Source organism: Alosa alosa, chromosome 1 (assembly GCF_017589495.1).
Source record: "Alosa alosa isolate M-15738 ecotype Scorff River chromosome 1, AALO_Geno_1.1, whole genome shotgun sequence".
NCBI classification, from domain to species: Eukaryota; Metazoa; Chordata; class Actinopteri; order Clupeiformes; family Clupeidae; genus Alosa; species Alosa alosa.
The window spans coordinates 42,194,818-42,207,317 of NC_063189.1; the positions used below are offsets into that span (position 1 = coordinate 42,194,818).

The 12,500-nt window shown below is 46.7% G+C and overlaps 1 protein-coding gene across 1 annotated transcript in view; it reads right to left on the reverse strand.

The window, feature by feature from the left end:
• The window catches only part of LOC125301844, a 106,846-nt gene that overhangs the window by 21,570 nt on the left and 72,776 nt on the right, over window positions 1-12,500 (reverse strand). Inside the window, 1 exon segment of the mRNA XM_048254652.1 lies at window positions 705-886. Coding sequence (XP_048110609.1) covers window positions 705-886 — 182 coding nt within the window.

A 12,500-nucleotide genomic window follows, 5' to 3' on the forward strand; every position in this document is an offset into this window, starting at 1 on the left:
GAGATAGATAAATAAAACCAAGAGGAGCGAGAAAGAGAGAGAGAGAGAAAGAGTGAGAGAGATTACTAAGAAGAGAGAAAACCAAGAGGAGCAAGAGAGAGAGAAAAAAGAGAGAGAGAGAGGAATAAAAGACGAGTGAGTGAGTGCACCTGCTGCAGTGGGCTGCTTCTGATTCAGTTTTTAGCCTGAGTCACGAGCAGAGAGGCAGGAGCAGGAGCTGTAGCAGTGCTTTTTCTGGGCCTGCCTTCTGTCTTCTCTCGCTCTCCTTTTATCGCTCTAGCAAAAATTCTCTCTCTCCCCACCATCCTTTTCTACTTCTCTTCCCTCCCTCTGCCGTGCTCTCGCTCACACATGGCAGCAGATTTGCTGGCGCGGTGAGCGGCTAACCTGTATCTCTCCCTCACTCCCCCTCATCATCTGTTCACCTCCTCCGTCCTGACCAGCCTCGCTGACCCCCCCGCCCCCACCCTCTGCTCCACCCACCCCTGACACACTCTTTCCCTCCCTCTCCCTCTCTCCATCCCTCCCTCCATCTATCCATCCATCCCTCCCTCCCTCCGTCCTGTCCTCCCACTCACTAACCGGTCCTGGCTGGCATGACTGACCCTTGCCGCCCCCAGGTCTCCTGACGGGCTCTTTTCCTCCCTCCCTCTGACACCATCGCATCCGTCCACCTTGGAGGCCCCTGGCCCTGGCTGGCCCACCTTGTTGAGGACAATGATGGCCTCCTGGTTTATGCCGGTGATGTTGAAGATGTCCCCCGTCTCGCCCTCCAGGATGGTGTACTCCAGCTTGGCATTCTCGCCCAGGTCGGCATCTGTTGCCGAGATACGGCCCACCTCCGCTCCCGGCACTGCCAACTCCGACACGGAGAATGACCACATACCTGAACGAGAGAGAGAGAGAGAGAGAAAGAGAGAGTCCATACGTGAGATAGGAAAGAGTGAATAGACAGGAACACACACACACACACACACACACACACAAAAACTCAACAAATTTACAGATAAGAGAGTCCCTTTATGACAGCAGTTTTGGAGGCTTTGATCTTGACAAAGTCAAACAGTCGAGTGTGAAAGTGCTCCAGATTTCTGTTTTTGACTCTGCCGTCTTTGGCTTGTCTAACTAACGACCCTGACTACTCAGGAAAAAAACCCTGATAGTTCTGCATGCATTTTCTGTGTCCTCAATGCCCCCACCCAGCCCCCACACACACACATATACTGTACATCACACAAAGAGAAACCGCACTGCCCTCCTAAGACAGCCCATTTGGTGTTTGTCTGTGTCTGTGTCTCTCTCTCTCTCTGTGTGTGTGTGTGTGTGTGTGTGTGTGTGTGTTTCCCTTGCTCCAGTATATACTGTAGTATATGCGTTCCTGCAAAGAGTGGCACAGCAGTGGATTACAGGTCGGCATTGCTCTCACAGCCAATTCCTTACACTTCACTTATACCGTGTGGCCACACACACCAAAGCTGCAAACAAGCCCAGCAACAGGGAGGCTTGGCTGACTCACACAGACAGAAAGAGGACAAAAGAGACAGCTAAGGAGAACAAAGACCTAAATAAACACAGAATGTTATTTTTTTTAAAAGAGGCAAAGAAAATCAAGAGCTGCTGAGAGGCAACTTAATGAGTCACTCAATCAGTCACTCAATCAGTGTTACAGCTGAGCGTGGAAGTTCCGCTGTGCCACACACACAGCCACATCACAGGTGGTGCTAGCGCAGCGCTAGCTTCTGCTAGCACCCCCCACTGCATGAAAGGCTGCCAGTGGCTTGTGGAGCTGCACTAGATCAAAGGCAAGCCTGCCTGATGACTGCATCCCTGTGTTCTGAGTCGACAGGCCGGTGCTCATCAACAGCAGTACTTGTGTGAGCTTCTTTCATGTCCATCACCGGCAGCCCTTTCCGATGGAGGTGGTCATGGTAGTGGTTGTGGTTGGGGTTGAGCAGTCAGGTGGGACGGATGGGAATGCAGGGTTACTGCATGTAAGTGGTTACCATGGACATGACAGGGGTGGCCTTTGTGCCACTGGAATGTCATTAAAATGTCCAGTGAGTTGAGGAGAGTAGCAGAGAAAAGAGGAGAGTGAGTGAGAGAAAGAGAGATGCGCTATGCCATGAAAGAGAGATGCGCTATGCCATGAAAGAGAGATGCGCTATGCCATGAAAAAGGCATCAGATTCCCTCACAAGCAAACTACAAAGGGCTTACTTCTTTAAAGCCACATATAAAGGTACACACCGTCGTCACAAACATGCACACTAAAACATACACATACATGCATGCAGTCATATACAGTCACACATACATACATACATACATACGTACAGTATATACTGTACATATACATACATATACATACACAAGTAGTCATACGTCATCAAACACACATACCAGAAGCATATGTGTATGTGAATTCATACACACATGCAAACATGCCCACATGGCACACACACATACAGTACACACTCACATGCACACGACCACACACACACACACACACGCGACACACTGTATGTATATAGCCTGCACACATACATATATACACACACACATCATACATACATACATACAGATAGCCGTGACAGTATATATACTGTACATATACATACATATACATACACAAGTAGTCATACGTCATCAAACACACATACCAGAAGCATATGTGTATGTGAATTCATACACACATGCAAACATGCCCACATGCACACACACATACAGTATACACACTCACATGCACACGCACACACACACACACACACGCACACACTGTATGCATAGTCATACACATGGGCATATATACACACACACAGTTGGTACCACAGAGAGCAATGACAATGCAATTTCATATCCAGCTCTAAACCTACCACACCCCGTTGTCAACAAAATCATTCATCATTTTCTGCAGCAGACAGACTAGGGGGTGGCAGCCAGCTACACACACACACACACACACACACACACACACACACACACACACACACACACACACACACACACACACACAAACACAACAACAACAACAACACAGGCAAATGGTGACAATTGCTTGAAAATCGCAATTCCGGCACCCAAAAAGACGAGGGAGGAGAACAAGAGAAAAGGTCCAGCCACAAAAGGGAACTCCTGCGATCGCCCCGCTTCATGCCGATAATACATCGGAGGCGTGCAATGAAACAGCATGGTGAAGCAGACGCAATGTTCTGTGACTCTCCCCGAGCTGCGCACAGCACTCCCCAACAGGGTGCCATAATTGCCTTCTGAAAAGCGAGGGAGAGAGAGAGAAAGAGAGGGAGAAATGGGGAAGAGAGAGAGAGAGAGAGAGAAAGAGAAAGAGAAAGAGAGAGAGAATAGCAGGCCTACAGCGCCTCAGATCCACTTCAAAGAGATGCCCAAATTCTCCATGTCCACTCTGCTAGATATATCAAAGTTTCTTGGTTTTTTCTCTCCTCTCTCCCCTTCTTTCTCTATGGCTTCTTGTCCTACGTGGGCAGGTCATTTACAGGCCTCAGCATACCGGTCAAGCTGCCTCCAGAGCCTGGGGAAGGGGATCGAGGTGGGTCACTGGCCAGGACATATGGCAGCTGGGATTAGAGAGGGGAAACGGCCACAGGGAGTCAGGCATGGAGAATGGAGGAGAGGGCTCTCGTTTAATACAGATTTAACCAAAGTATTTATCCACTACAGACCAGCACTGTCAAACAGTTGATGGGGGACCAGGAGGGAGAAAGCAGGAGAGAGAGGAAGAAATGAGAGAGAGAGAGAGAGAGGGAAGGAAGGAGGAAGAGAAAAAAGAAGTAGAGGAATGGGAAACAACTACAGTTCATACTGTAGGTAGAATGTGAGGACTAGAAGTGATGGGGGGGAAAGGAGATAGAGAAAGAGGGCCAGCCAGAGGTGGAGGGGGTGGGACGAGAGACAGATGGAGGGGGAGGGACAGGTGAGAGGGCAGGGCATGATAGGTGGGGTTGGTGGAGGGGGTGGGGGGGCACAGGGAACAGAGATCTGAGTAAAGGACAGCGCAAGGTTGATCTGGCCACTGTTGTGCTGGACAATAACTCACCGGAAGAGAGCAACACAGTCAGGGAGGGGGAGAGAGAGAGAGAGAGAGAAAGAACGACAGAAAGAAGAAAAACAGCTCGCGTGAAGAAAAGAGCGAAAGGGAGATGGAGGAGTGCGAGACGTGTTATCTGAGCGAGGAGAGGAGGCTTTCTGTTACCCCGGGACTGGAATGCATTGAGCTACGGGAGAGTCATTAAAAAAGTGTCTAGCTGGCTAAAGCTCAGGCACTGGTTGAAAATAGCCTGCATAAAATCTACATCTGTTTAGTGGTAGTCCATCATACAGGGGTCTTACTGCAGGGTATATACAGAAATTCTTAAGTTGAATTTAATACCTTTTAATACCTTTTTTTAAATACCTTCACAATATTGTTTAATACCAACACGACTTCGAGCTGCAACTAGCGGCAACCTTTCGAAATTCAGTGTTGGGGGTGACTAATTATAAAGTAACAGATTACTGTCATTTTTGTTACTTAACTTTCTGAGTAAGAAAGTGGAGCAATGCTTACAATTTAAATCAAGTATCTATTATTACAGTTACTGGATACTTTGTTCCTTTTTTGCTTCAATAAAAACACTGGCCTATACACAATTATTTGTTATTTAATCTTAACCCAAGATAAAAAAAAGTTTAAAAAAAAAAAAGTTATTTCATTGTTATGTGTAGGAAGAGCACACACCACGTCTCCAGCACTACACTCTTTCTTTCACTATCATTCTATCTCAATCAAGACAAAATGACAAATGAAAATAAGAAAAGGTATACTGGACTTTCTTCTAAAAAGGCCCACGACCATACACAGTACACACACACCCTTGCTGTCTCATATAATTTGCCAGTCAAAGTATCACATTCAAAAATAGGCTGTTACATTTTACAAAAATACTAATTATTAATTGGGTGCTGTTGGAGAATGTGGGCCCCATGTGACAAAAAATTTGAAAAATAACCCCTTAAATGGTGACTTCTGGGGAATTTTGTGGAAACTAATTGACAAATTGACTTAAAATATATTATATTGTAATATATTGATAGCATATTACTATACAGCCTATACAAACCTACACAGGTTCTTATATTCAACTAATTGCAAGTCTATTGGGACTTTGATCTTATCACATACTACATCAAGGGAGTAACCCTATAGCTCCTGAGCAAGCTTTGAATAATGTAAAGGTAACACCTGTTAAACTAACCTTAACATGACATTTACTGAGGGTAGAAAATGTTAAATCTTATAGCCTAAACCTTATCTTATAGCCTAAACAAAGCAACACTGTGAGGCCTATATTTAACCTCTGACTATTCTGTAGTCAAGGTAGGGGTAGCTCATTGCAAATAACCCCTTATAACATGTGCATATGTTTACATGTTATATTCTTGTTTTTTCCCCCTTTCATTTAATTGGGGGCCAAGCAGCGAAGCTGCGAAGGCACCCATTGTGTTTCTATGATTTCTTATTATTATTATTTAACATCTCTTCTCTGCCATTGAAGTCTATGGCAGCCCATAGAACCGTCTGGTAAAAAGTTGTGAAATTTGGCACACTGATTGGGGATAGTACATTGATTAATTTCACCAAGTTTCATACCGGCACCTTGAGCGCTCTAGCGCCACCAACAGGCCAAAGTTGGACTTGCGTTCACGCACGTAACTTCTGACCTGTTGACCCGATTGTCAAAAATCAGGTATCGTTGGAATCCTTGGACCAAGCCGAGTTCAACGCACCCTATGACATCATTTTCCGCCATGATGGATTTTCCGCCATATTGGATTTTAGTGAAAGTGAAACTAAAACTTCACAGGTCATAAATTTTGTCCGATCGTCACCAAACTTGACACACATGCTCTTCAGACCAAGCCGCACAAAAGTTATTCCTTTTCGTCTTCGGAACTAAAACCGTTCGTGGCGTAACAGCCAATCGAAATTTGCGCGTGAAGAAAGCCAAAACAGGAAGTGAGCTCATATCTCAGCAACCCATTCATCTATCATAACCAAACTTAGTCCATGGACTCAGGACCCAATCAGGGGGACGCTCAAGAAATCTGGTGACCTTTGACCTCTAGGGGGCGCTGTAATTAAGAAACATGCCTTTTGGCCTGTAGCAGCAGTTGTGCTTAGAATATTAAAACCCATTAGTGGTGTCTGGTACTACTGTTGAAGGTCCTTAGGCCGACCCAAGCCAACTTGTGATGTCATTGTAATTGATTCGGCCGCCATATTGGATTAAATCAAAAACACAAAAAAGATTTGGCAGGTCACAAATTTCATCTGTTCCTCACCAAAATTGGCAGAGACCATCTTCAGACCATGCCTGATGAGTGCATTGCTTTCTGGAACAATTGACAGAAGCTTTTGGCCTGTACCAGCCAATAAAAATTTGCAAGTGAAGCCAAACAGGAAGTGATTTCATATCTCAGTAACGCTTTCATGTATCAAAACCAAACTAAGTACATGTACCTCAGACCACATCGGGAGGACGCTCAAGAAATTTGGTGACATTTGACCTCTAGGGGGCTCCGTAATTGACAAAAATGCATTTTGGCCAGTAGTTGCTGATGCGCATTATTTTGCAATGGAAGTCAATGGCAGCCCATAGAACCGTCTGGTAAAAAGTTATACAATTTGGCACACTAATTGGGGACAGTCCAATAATTCATTTCACCAAGTTTCATGCCGGCACCTCAAGCGCTCTAGCGCCACCAACAGGCCAAAGTTGGACTTGTGTTCACGGACGTAACTTTTGACCTGTTGACTCGAATGGCAAAATGAGGTATCATTGGAATCCTTTGGGCCAAGCCGAAGTTCAACACACCCTATGACGTCAATTTTTGACCTCTGTGTTTAAATCACAGCAAGTGTGATCATATCTCAGTCAATCTTTTATTTTTTTGACTTTTGAAGATTTTGAAGACTTTTGAGATTTTTGAATCTTTCATTTTTCAAGTTCCATCTAGTTCATTCTAATGTGTGCGTGCAAGGGTGGGACGGGGTGGGATGGGCAGGGGCGGTTGCGGCGGTGGGCTGGCTGGGGGAGGGGGCGGCGACACTCAGCCCTGGTTCAGCCCCACAAAATCAGTTATGTTTTGATGTGAAACTTGACCTTGTAACTCAGCCAATCTTGGGTTGTATGGCATGGAACTTGCTGTGACTGCTTAAGGCTATATGTCTGATGCAACGGCATTGACTTACATGGCAAATCTGGCCTGCTGATCTCACTGCTTGGCCCCCTCATTGCTGCTTGCAGCTATATTTATATATTTGTTTGAATGAAAAGGCCTTCTGCCTTTATGGGGACTTTTAATTTGAAAATGGGTTATTGTGATACTGTATGTAGACCTAGTTTAGGCTATGTCTGCTGCTCTTACAGCCTGTGTCATTGAAAACGCGATGGCGCAAATGATTACTTTTTTGGATGACAATGACAGCTGGTAGCGTAGACTTACTGATAGCTTCAATGACGCAAATTTATGTGGAGACAGTAGCCCTACGTGGCCGATGAGCCAGCCAGTCGACTCTTCCACCTCTGATTACGTCCGCCCATTCATGTTTGCTGGCTAGTAGACTCCAGAGCGGTAGAAAAACGGCTCTGGTAGACTCCATATGTGACCTGACGGCATTCACTCCCATCCAGGGGCATTTATTGTCTTTTTACAGACGTGGTAATACGCCTCTTGGCTGTTGCCAACTAGCCTAAGCCAGTCTTTGAATCTCGAGTCCTCTAACCAAATGTCCAAAAAAATACAATTTCCCATGACATCGTCAATGGTAGCGAACTTTTGACAACAAGTTTAGGCAGTAAGCCAGCCGTATATCCAGTTTGACCATAGAGTTTGAGAGGGGCGCTAAAAGTTTTTACCGCGAACGCACACTGACATATTGCTCAGGTCCTACTCGCACATATAATTAATATAATATAAATAAATTCACGCGAATTTATGCACTTAACACAAATGGAAAACATCATAGTTAGTGGTTCGAAAATGTAATACCTCATCAGATGACGTTTATTACTTTTTAATACTTTTAAATGGCCTTAAATTTGGCTAATTTCATTTACTACCATTTAATACTTTTTACAACCCCGCGGACACCCTGTACTGTATAGAGCTTAAGAGAAAGAACTGAAAGTGAGCGAGAGAGAGTAGAGTGAGGTAGGGAGAGAGAGAGAGAGAGAGAAGAGACAGAAATATATATACAGTAGAGAGGGGGGAGGTAAGATCCCAACTGAGCAGTACTTTTATTACTGTGCTAAATATGAGTTTAGCACTCGCACTGAGAGGAGATTAATTCTAGTTCTGCACACATCTGACGGAGACGCCTTCCCTTGCACCAGAATCACAAAGCCCCCTCTGATGGAGGAGAGGTCAATTCCGCCGCACAATGAATGGACTCTCCAGGACCTTATCAACAGGCTTCCACAGCCCCAATACTAGGGCCTCTCTCTCTCTGCAGTCTGGAGTGGACACGGGCAGGACAGGCCAGGGCTGAGATGTTTTGTAGAGAGGGAGAAAAGGGGTGAAGAGTCCACTTAGGGCAACTGACCCAACGCCCATTCCTACCGCTCTTTCGCCATCCTCACAAAATGGACTGAAGAGCCCGTAGAGCGAGGGACAACATGGGGAAAAGAGAGGAAGAGAGAGAGAGGAGACAAAAGAGAGAGGGAAATGAGAAAGAGAGAAAGGGGGATTGAGAGATGGGGTGAGAGAGAGAGAGGGGAAAAGAAGAGGAAGAAAGACTGTCATTGTGAAAGGAACCAATCAGTATGACCACTTCAGCTGAGAGAGAGAGACAGAGAGAGGGAGGAGAGAGAGAGAGAGAGAGAGAGGAAGGGAGGGGTGGGGAAAAGACTGCAGTGACTGATGATAACATAAAGTTATCCAGAGAGGAAGAAAAAAACTGAGGAGATTGGAAGGAGGAGAAGAGAGTGAGGGAGGGAGGACACAGCAGAGGGGAAGAGAGCAAGACAGAAAGAGGAAGAAAGTGTGACAGAAGGCAAGACTGTAGGAGTGACACTGGATGGAGGGAACAGAGGGAAGGGTGACCACTGATGAGTACAGAGGAGAGGAAAGGAGAGAAGATGAGAGAAGAAGAGAGGAAAGGAGAGGTGAGGAAAGAGGAGAAAAGAAAGGAGAGAAGAGAAGAAAGAGAGAAAATGTGTTTGAGAGCTGCGTTTCCAGCAATGATTTCACCGTCTATTGAAGCAGAAAGCACTGAACTTTAGATGAAATATTAATAAAAAAGAGAGAGAGAGGAAATAGGGAGACAGAGAAAATGGAAGGATAAAAAGCCTGCTAATATTAACTATTATTATTAACCACTATTTTAATTACAGCCTTTTTTGAAGATGTGAAACTCAATTAGCAATAACAATGATTGGAATTATTGCCATTACTTAATTGTTTTGTTATCATCATTATCGTTATTATTTCTGCAATTTCAGCAGGAGCGTCGGGGCTCCCTGTGTTCCAAAAAAGAAAAAGAAAACTTGGACTGAAATCAAACACTCATTCTCATTGACTCATTCACTCATTCACTCACATACTCATTAACTCTCTCTCCACCACTCACAGGCACACAATCCCAACTGATCTCAGGACAGTGCTAATTAACTTTAGGACAAATCATGGTCCCTAAACTTCTCTCTTTTGAAACAGACATGTCATGTACTGCGTTTGTTTAAAACAGGAAGAGTGTTCTTAGTGTTCTTAACTTTAGACTGTATAAATAATTCCTAATGGGAGAATCACCAATGAGGATTTAGGTAGTGGCATAAGAAAGGAGGAGGAATGAGAAAGGAATAAATAAAAGAGAGTAAAAAGAGAGAGAGAAAGAAAGTGAGAACAGGAGATATGCTGAGTAGCCTTAGGAATACTTATGCCGGCGTCGTGTACATGCAAGGCATAACCGTTAACAAAACCTCACCGGTTTCACAAAAACCGGCGTCGTGTGCACGGCCCCTTAGGTAACCAGGTGTAAGTTTCAGGATGAGAGAGAGTGTAAATATTAGCACACATTCAGAGGAGTGCCTTTGAGTATGACAAGAACAGATCAACTCGCCTGTTTTACCCTTTGAGGGCTTTTTTTCAGAAGCAGAAGACAAAACACACACATACACACACAAGCACACAGATGGGTCTTTAATTTTCCAGAGACCCATTTGAATTTTCATCGATAATAACAGTGCTGTTTACTCACTGCCTCCTGTTTAAAAACCATCAGTCCTCAGCCTATTTAAACAGCTGGGCCGGAGCCCCCCTCAGGTCGAGAGCAGGAGTCTGGAGCTGCATGTCAATTCGCCGGGTCTGAGTGGTTCTGCATGGCTAAGCATTATGGGCAGTGCTGACGAGGCGTGGGGAAGCCCGAGAACGTGACCTACGTGCTTGTAAGCGGCCGGCTCGCTGCGATGCAACTGCGGAGAGCCCGCACCGGCGCTACTGCTAATATGCTCGCGGCGCTGATGACAGAGTCCCTCTCACTCTCATTTTGCGGGGGTGAGGGGGGTAGGGGGCATTGCAAGAGGCTCCGAGCGGCTCTATTCAGCTGCATTGCGACCCCACACAACAGTAGTATCGGCGCGTGTTTTTGAGGCCTGTGCTGTCTCTCGCTCGACTCAACAATGTTCTATTCTCCCTCGGATGTAAATGTTATGTGCTAAATGGCAAAAGCGCTCGGGCGGCTTCTACAGCGGGCCGAGATACACTGCCCAGAGGGAGATGGGGAGAGAGGGAGAAAGGGAGGGAGAGAGGAAGAGCACGGAAAATTACAGGCTGCTCAGAGGGATGAGTGACACATGTGAAAGTGCACGAGCACTCAGCGTTCTGCTCCTGCGGAGGAGGAGGAGGAGGGAGGGGGTGGTCATGGCGTTCCACTTTAAGCACCACTCTCTGTCAGCACCCTGCCACGCCACCTCCCCATGCCCCCGTCTCGTCGCGCCCGTGTTCCCTGGCTTTTGGCAGGACCCCCCGTCGCGCGCCCGGTCCACCAGCCTCGCTCACTCCCCGGCGCGGTGGCACGGCAGCGGGACCAGTGTGTCGGCGGAGTGGAGGAGGAGGGGTGGAGAGGAGAGGGAGAGGAGGACAGGAGAGAGGAGAGGCCTGCCGCGAACGCTCCCATTAGCATGGAAATCACTCCTCCTCCGCCGCCGCAATGATGGCTTGGGAGTCGGCACAGAAAAAAGTAGCTGCTCATTATTCTGCATGGAAACTGCGCCAGCAATTCATGACAAAACCGCAAACCACATCCCAGGCCCTCCTCCTTCTCTTTCCATCTCTCTCTCTCCATCTCTCTCTGTGTCTCTCTCATACAGTATTCCTTCATCACCCATTACACATGCCTCTTTCTCCCTCTCTCTCTGTGCCTCCTCCATCTATCCTCTCTCTCATCTCTCTGCCCCGCCACCTCGGCTGCCTACTGTGTACCTCTCTCCTCTCAAGCAGCTTGCCCTGACCTGACAGGAGACACACACACACACACACACACACACACACATGCAGACACACACACACAACCCCGACCCTCCGGTCCCATGATCGATTCCCGCTGGTGACAGTGGCCCAAGGTTGTTCCTGAAAACTCAGCAAAACAAATGGCCAACTTCCCCCTCTAACAAAGTTTGCCTCCTCCCCACCTTTTTCTTTTTTTTTTATCTCGCAGCCATTTTCCATCTGCCAAAGACAATGTCCAGAAACAGAGGGAAAAAAGCACCACCACCACAAACGGAATATTCCGCCCTTCTGGGCTCTCGCTTCTCTTCCAGCTTGGCACAATCTTTCTTCATGAGTTCACCGGTTTCCGGTAGGTTATCACACTTAGTGGCAAACGCACGCTCCCATCAACTCTCGCTCGGTGTTTCGTGGCAAAACAAACGCAACTGGGCGACTGGAGTCCTCTTGCTAAGGCCTAACTCCTCCTAATTCATCTCACTTCTCAGTAACCCATATCATTACTCATAGTCCCCCGGCACCACTTTGCCCTGTGACATTAAAGTCAGTGTACAGCAGCAGCACCCCCACTCCCATCCCCCTCCGGGCAAGCAAGGCCACTTTACCCCAGCGACCATAGAGCTCGCCTCAGCAGCACACACACGCACACACACACACACACACACACACACACACACACACACATACACACACACAAGAGCGCCAGGGGAGGAAAACATGAATAAAGGCCTGAGTAATGCTCACAACCACACTACCCTTCAACACCCACCCCGGAGGCCCTGGCTAAAGCTGTGGGCACACACACACATACACACAAACACACACACACACACACACACACACACGCACGCACACACGCTGCACATGAGGGCAATCCAATCGGCACTCTAATTGGGCGTTGTGATACGATGGAGCGATTTCAGGGACGTTTTCATGCACCAGTGATATCTACAACCCCCCAAGGAGAAATCACTGTGACGGAGG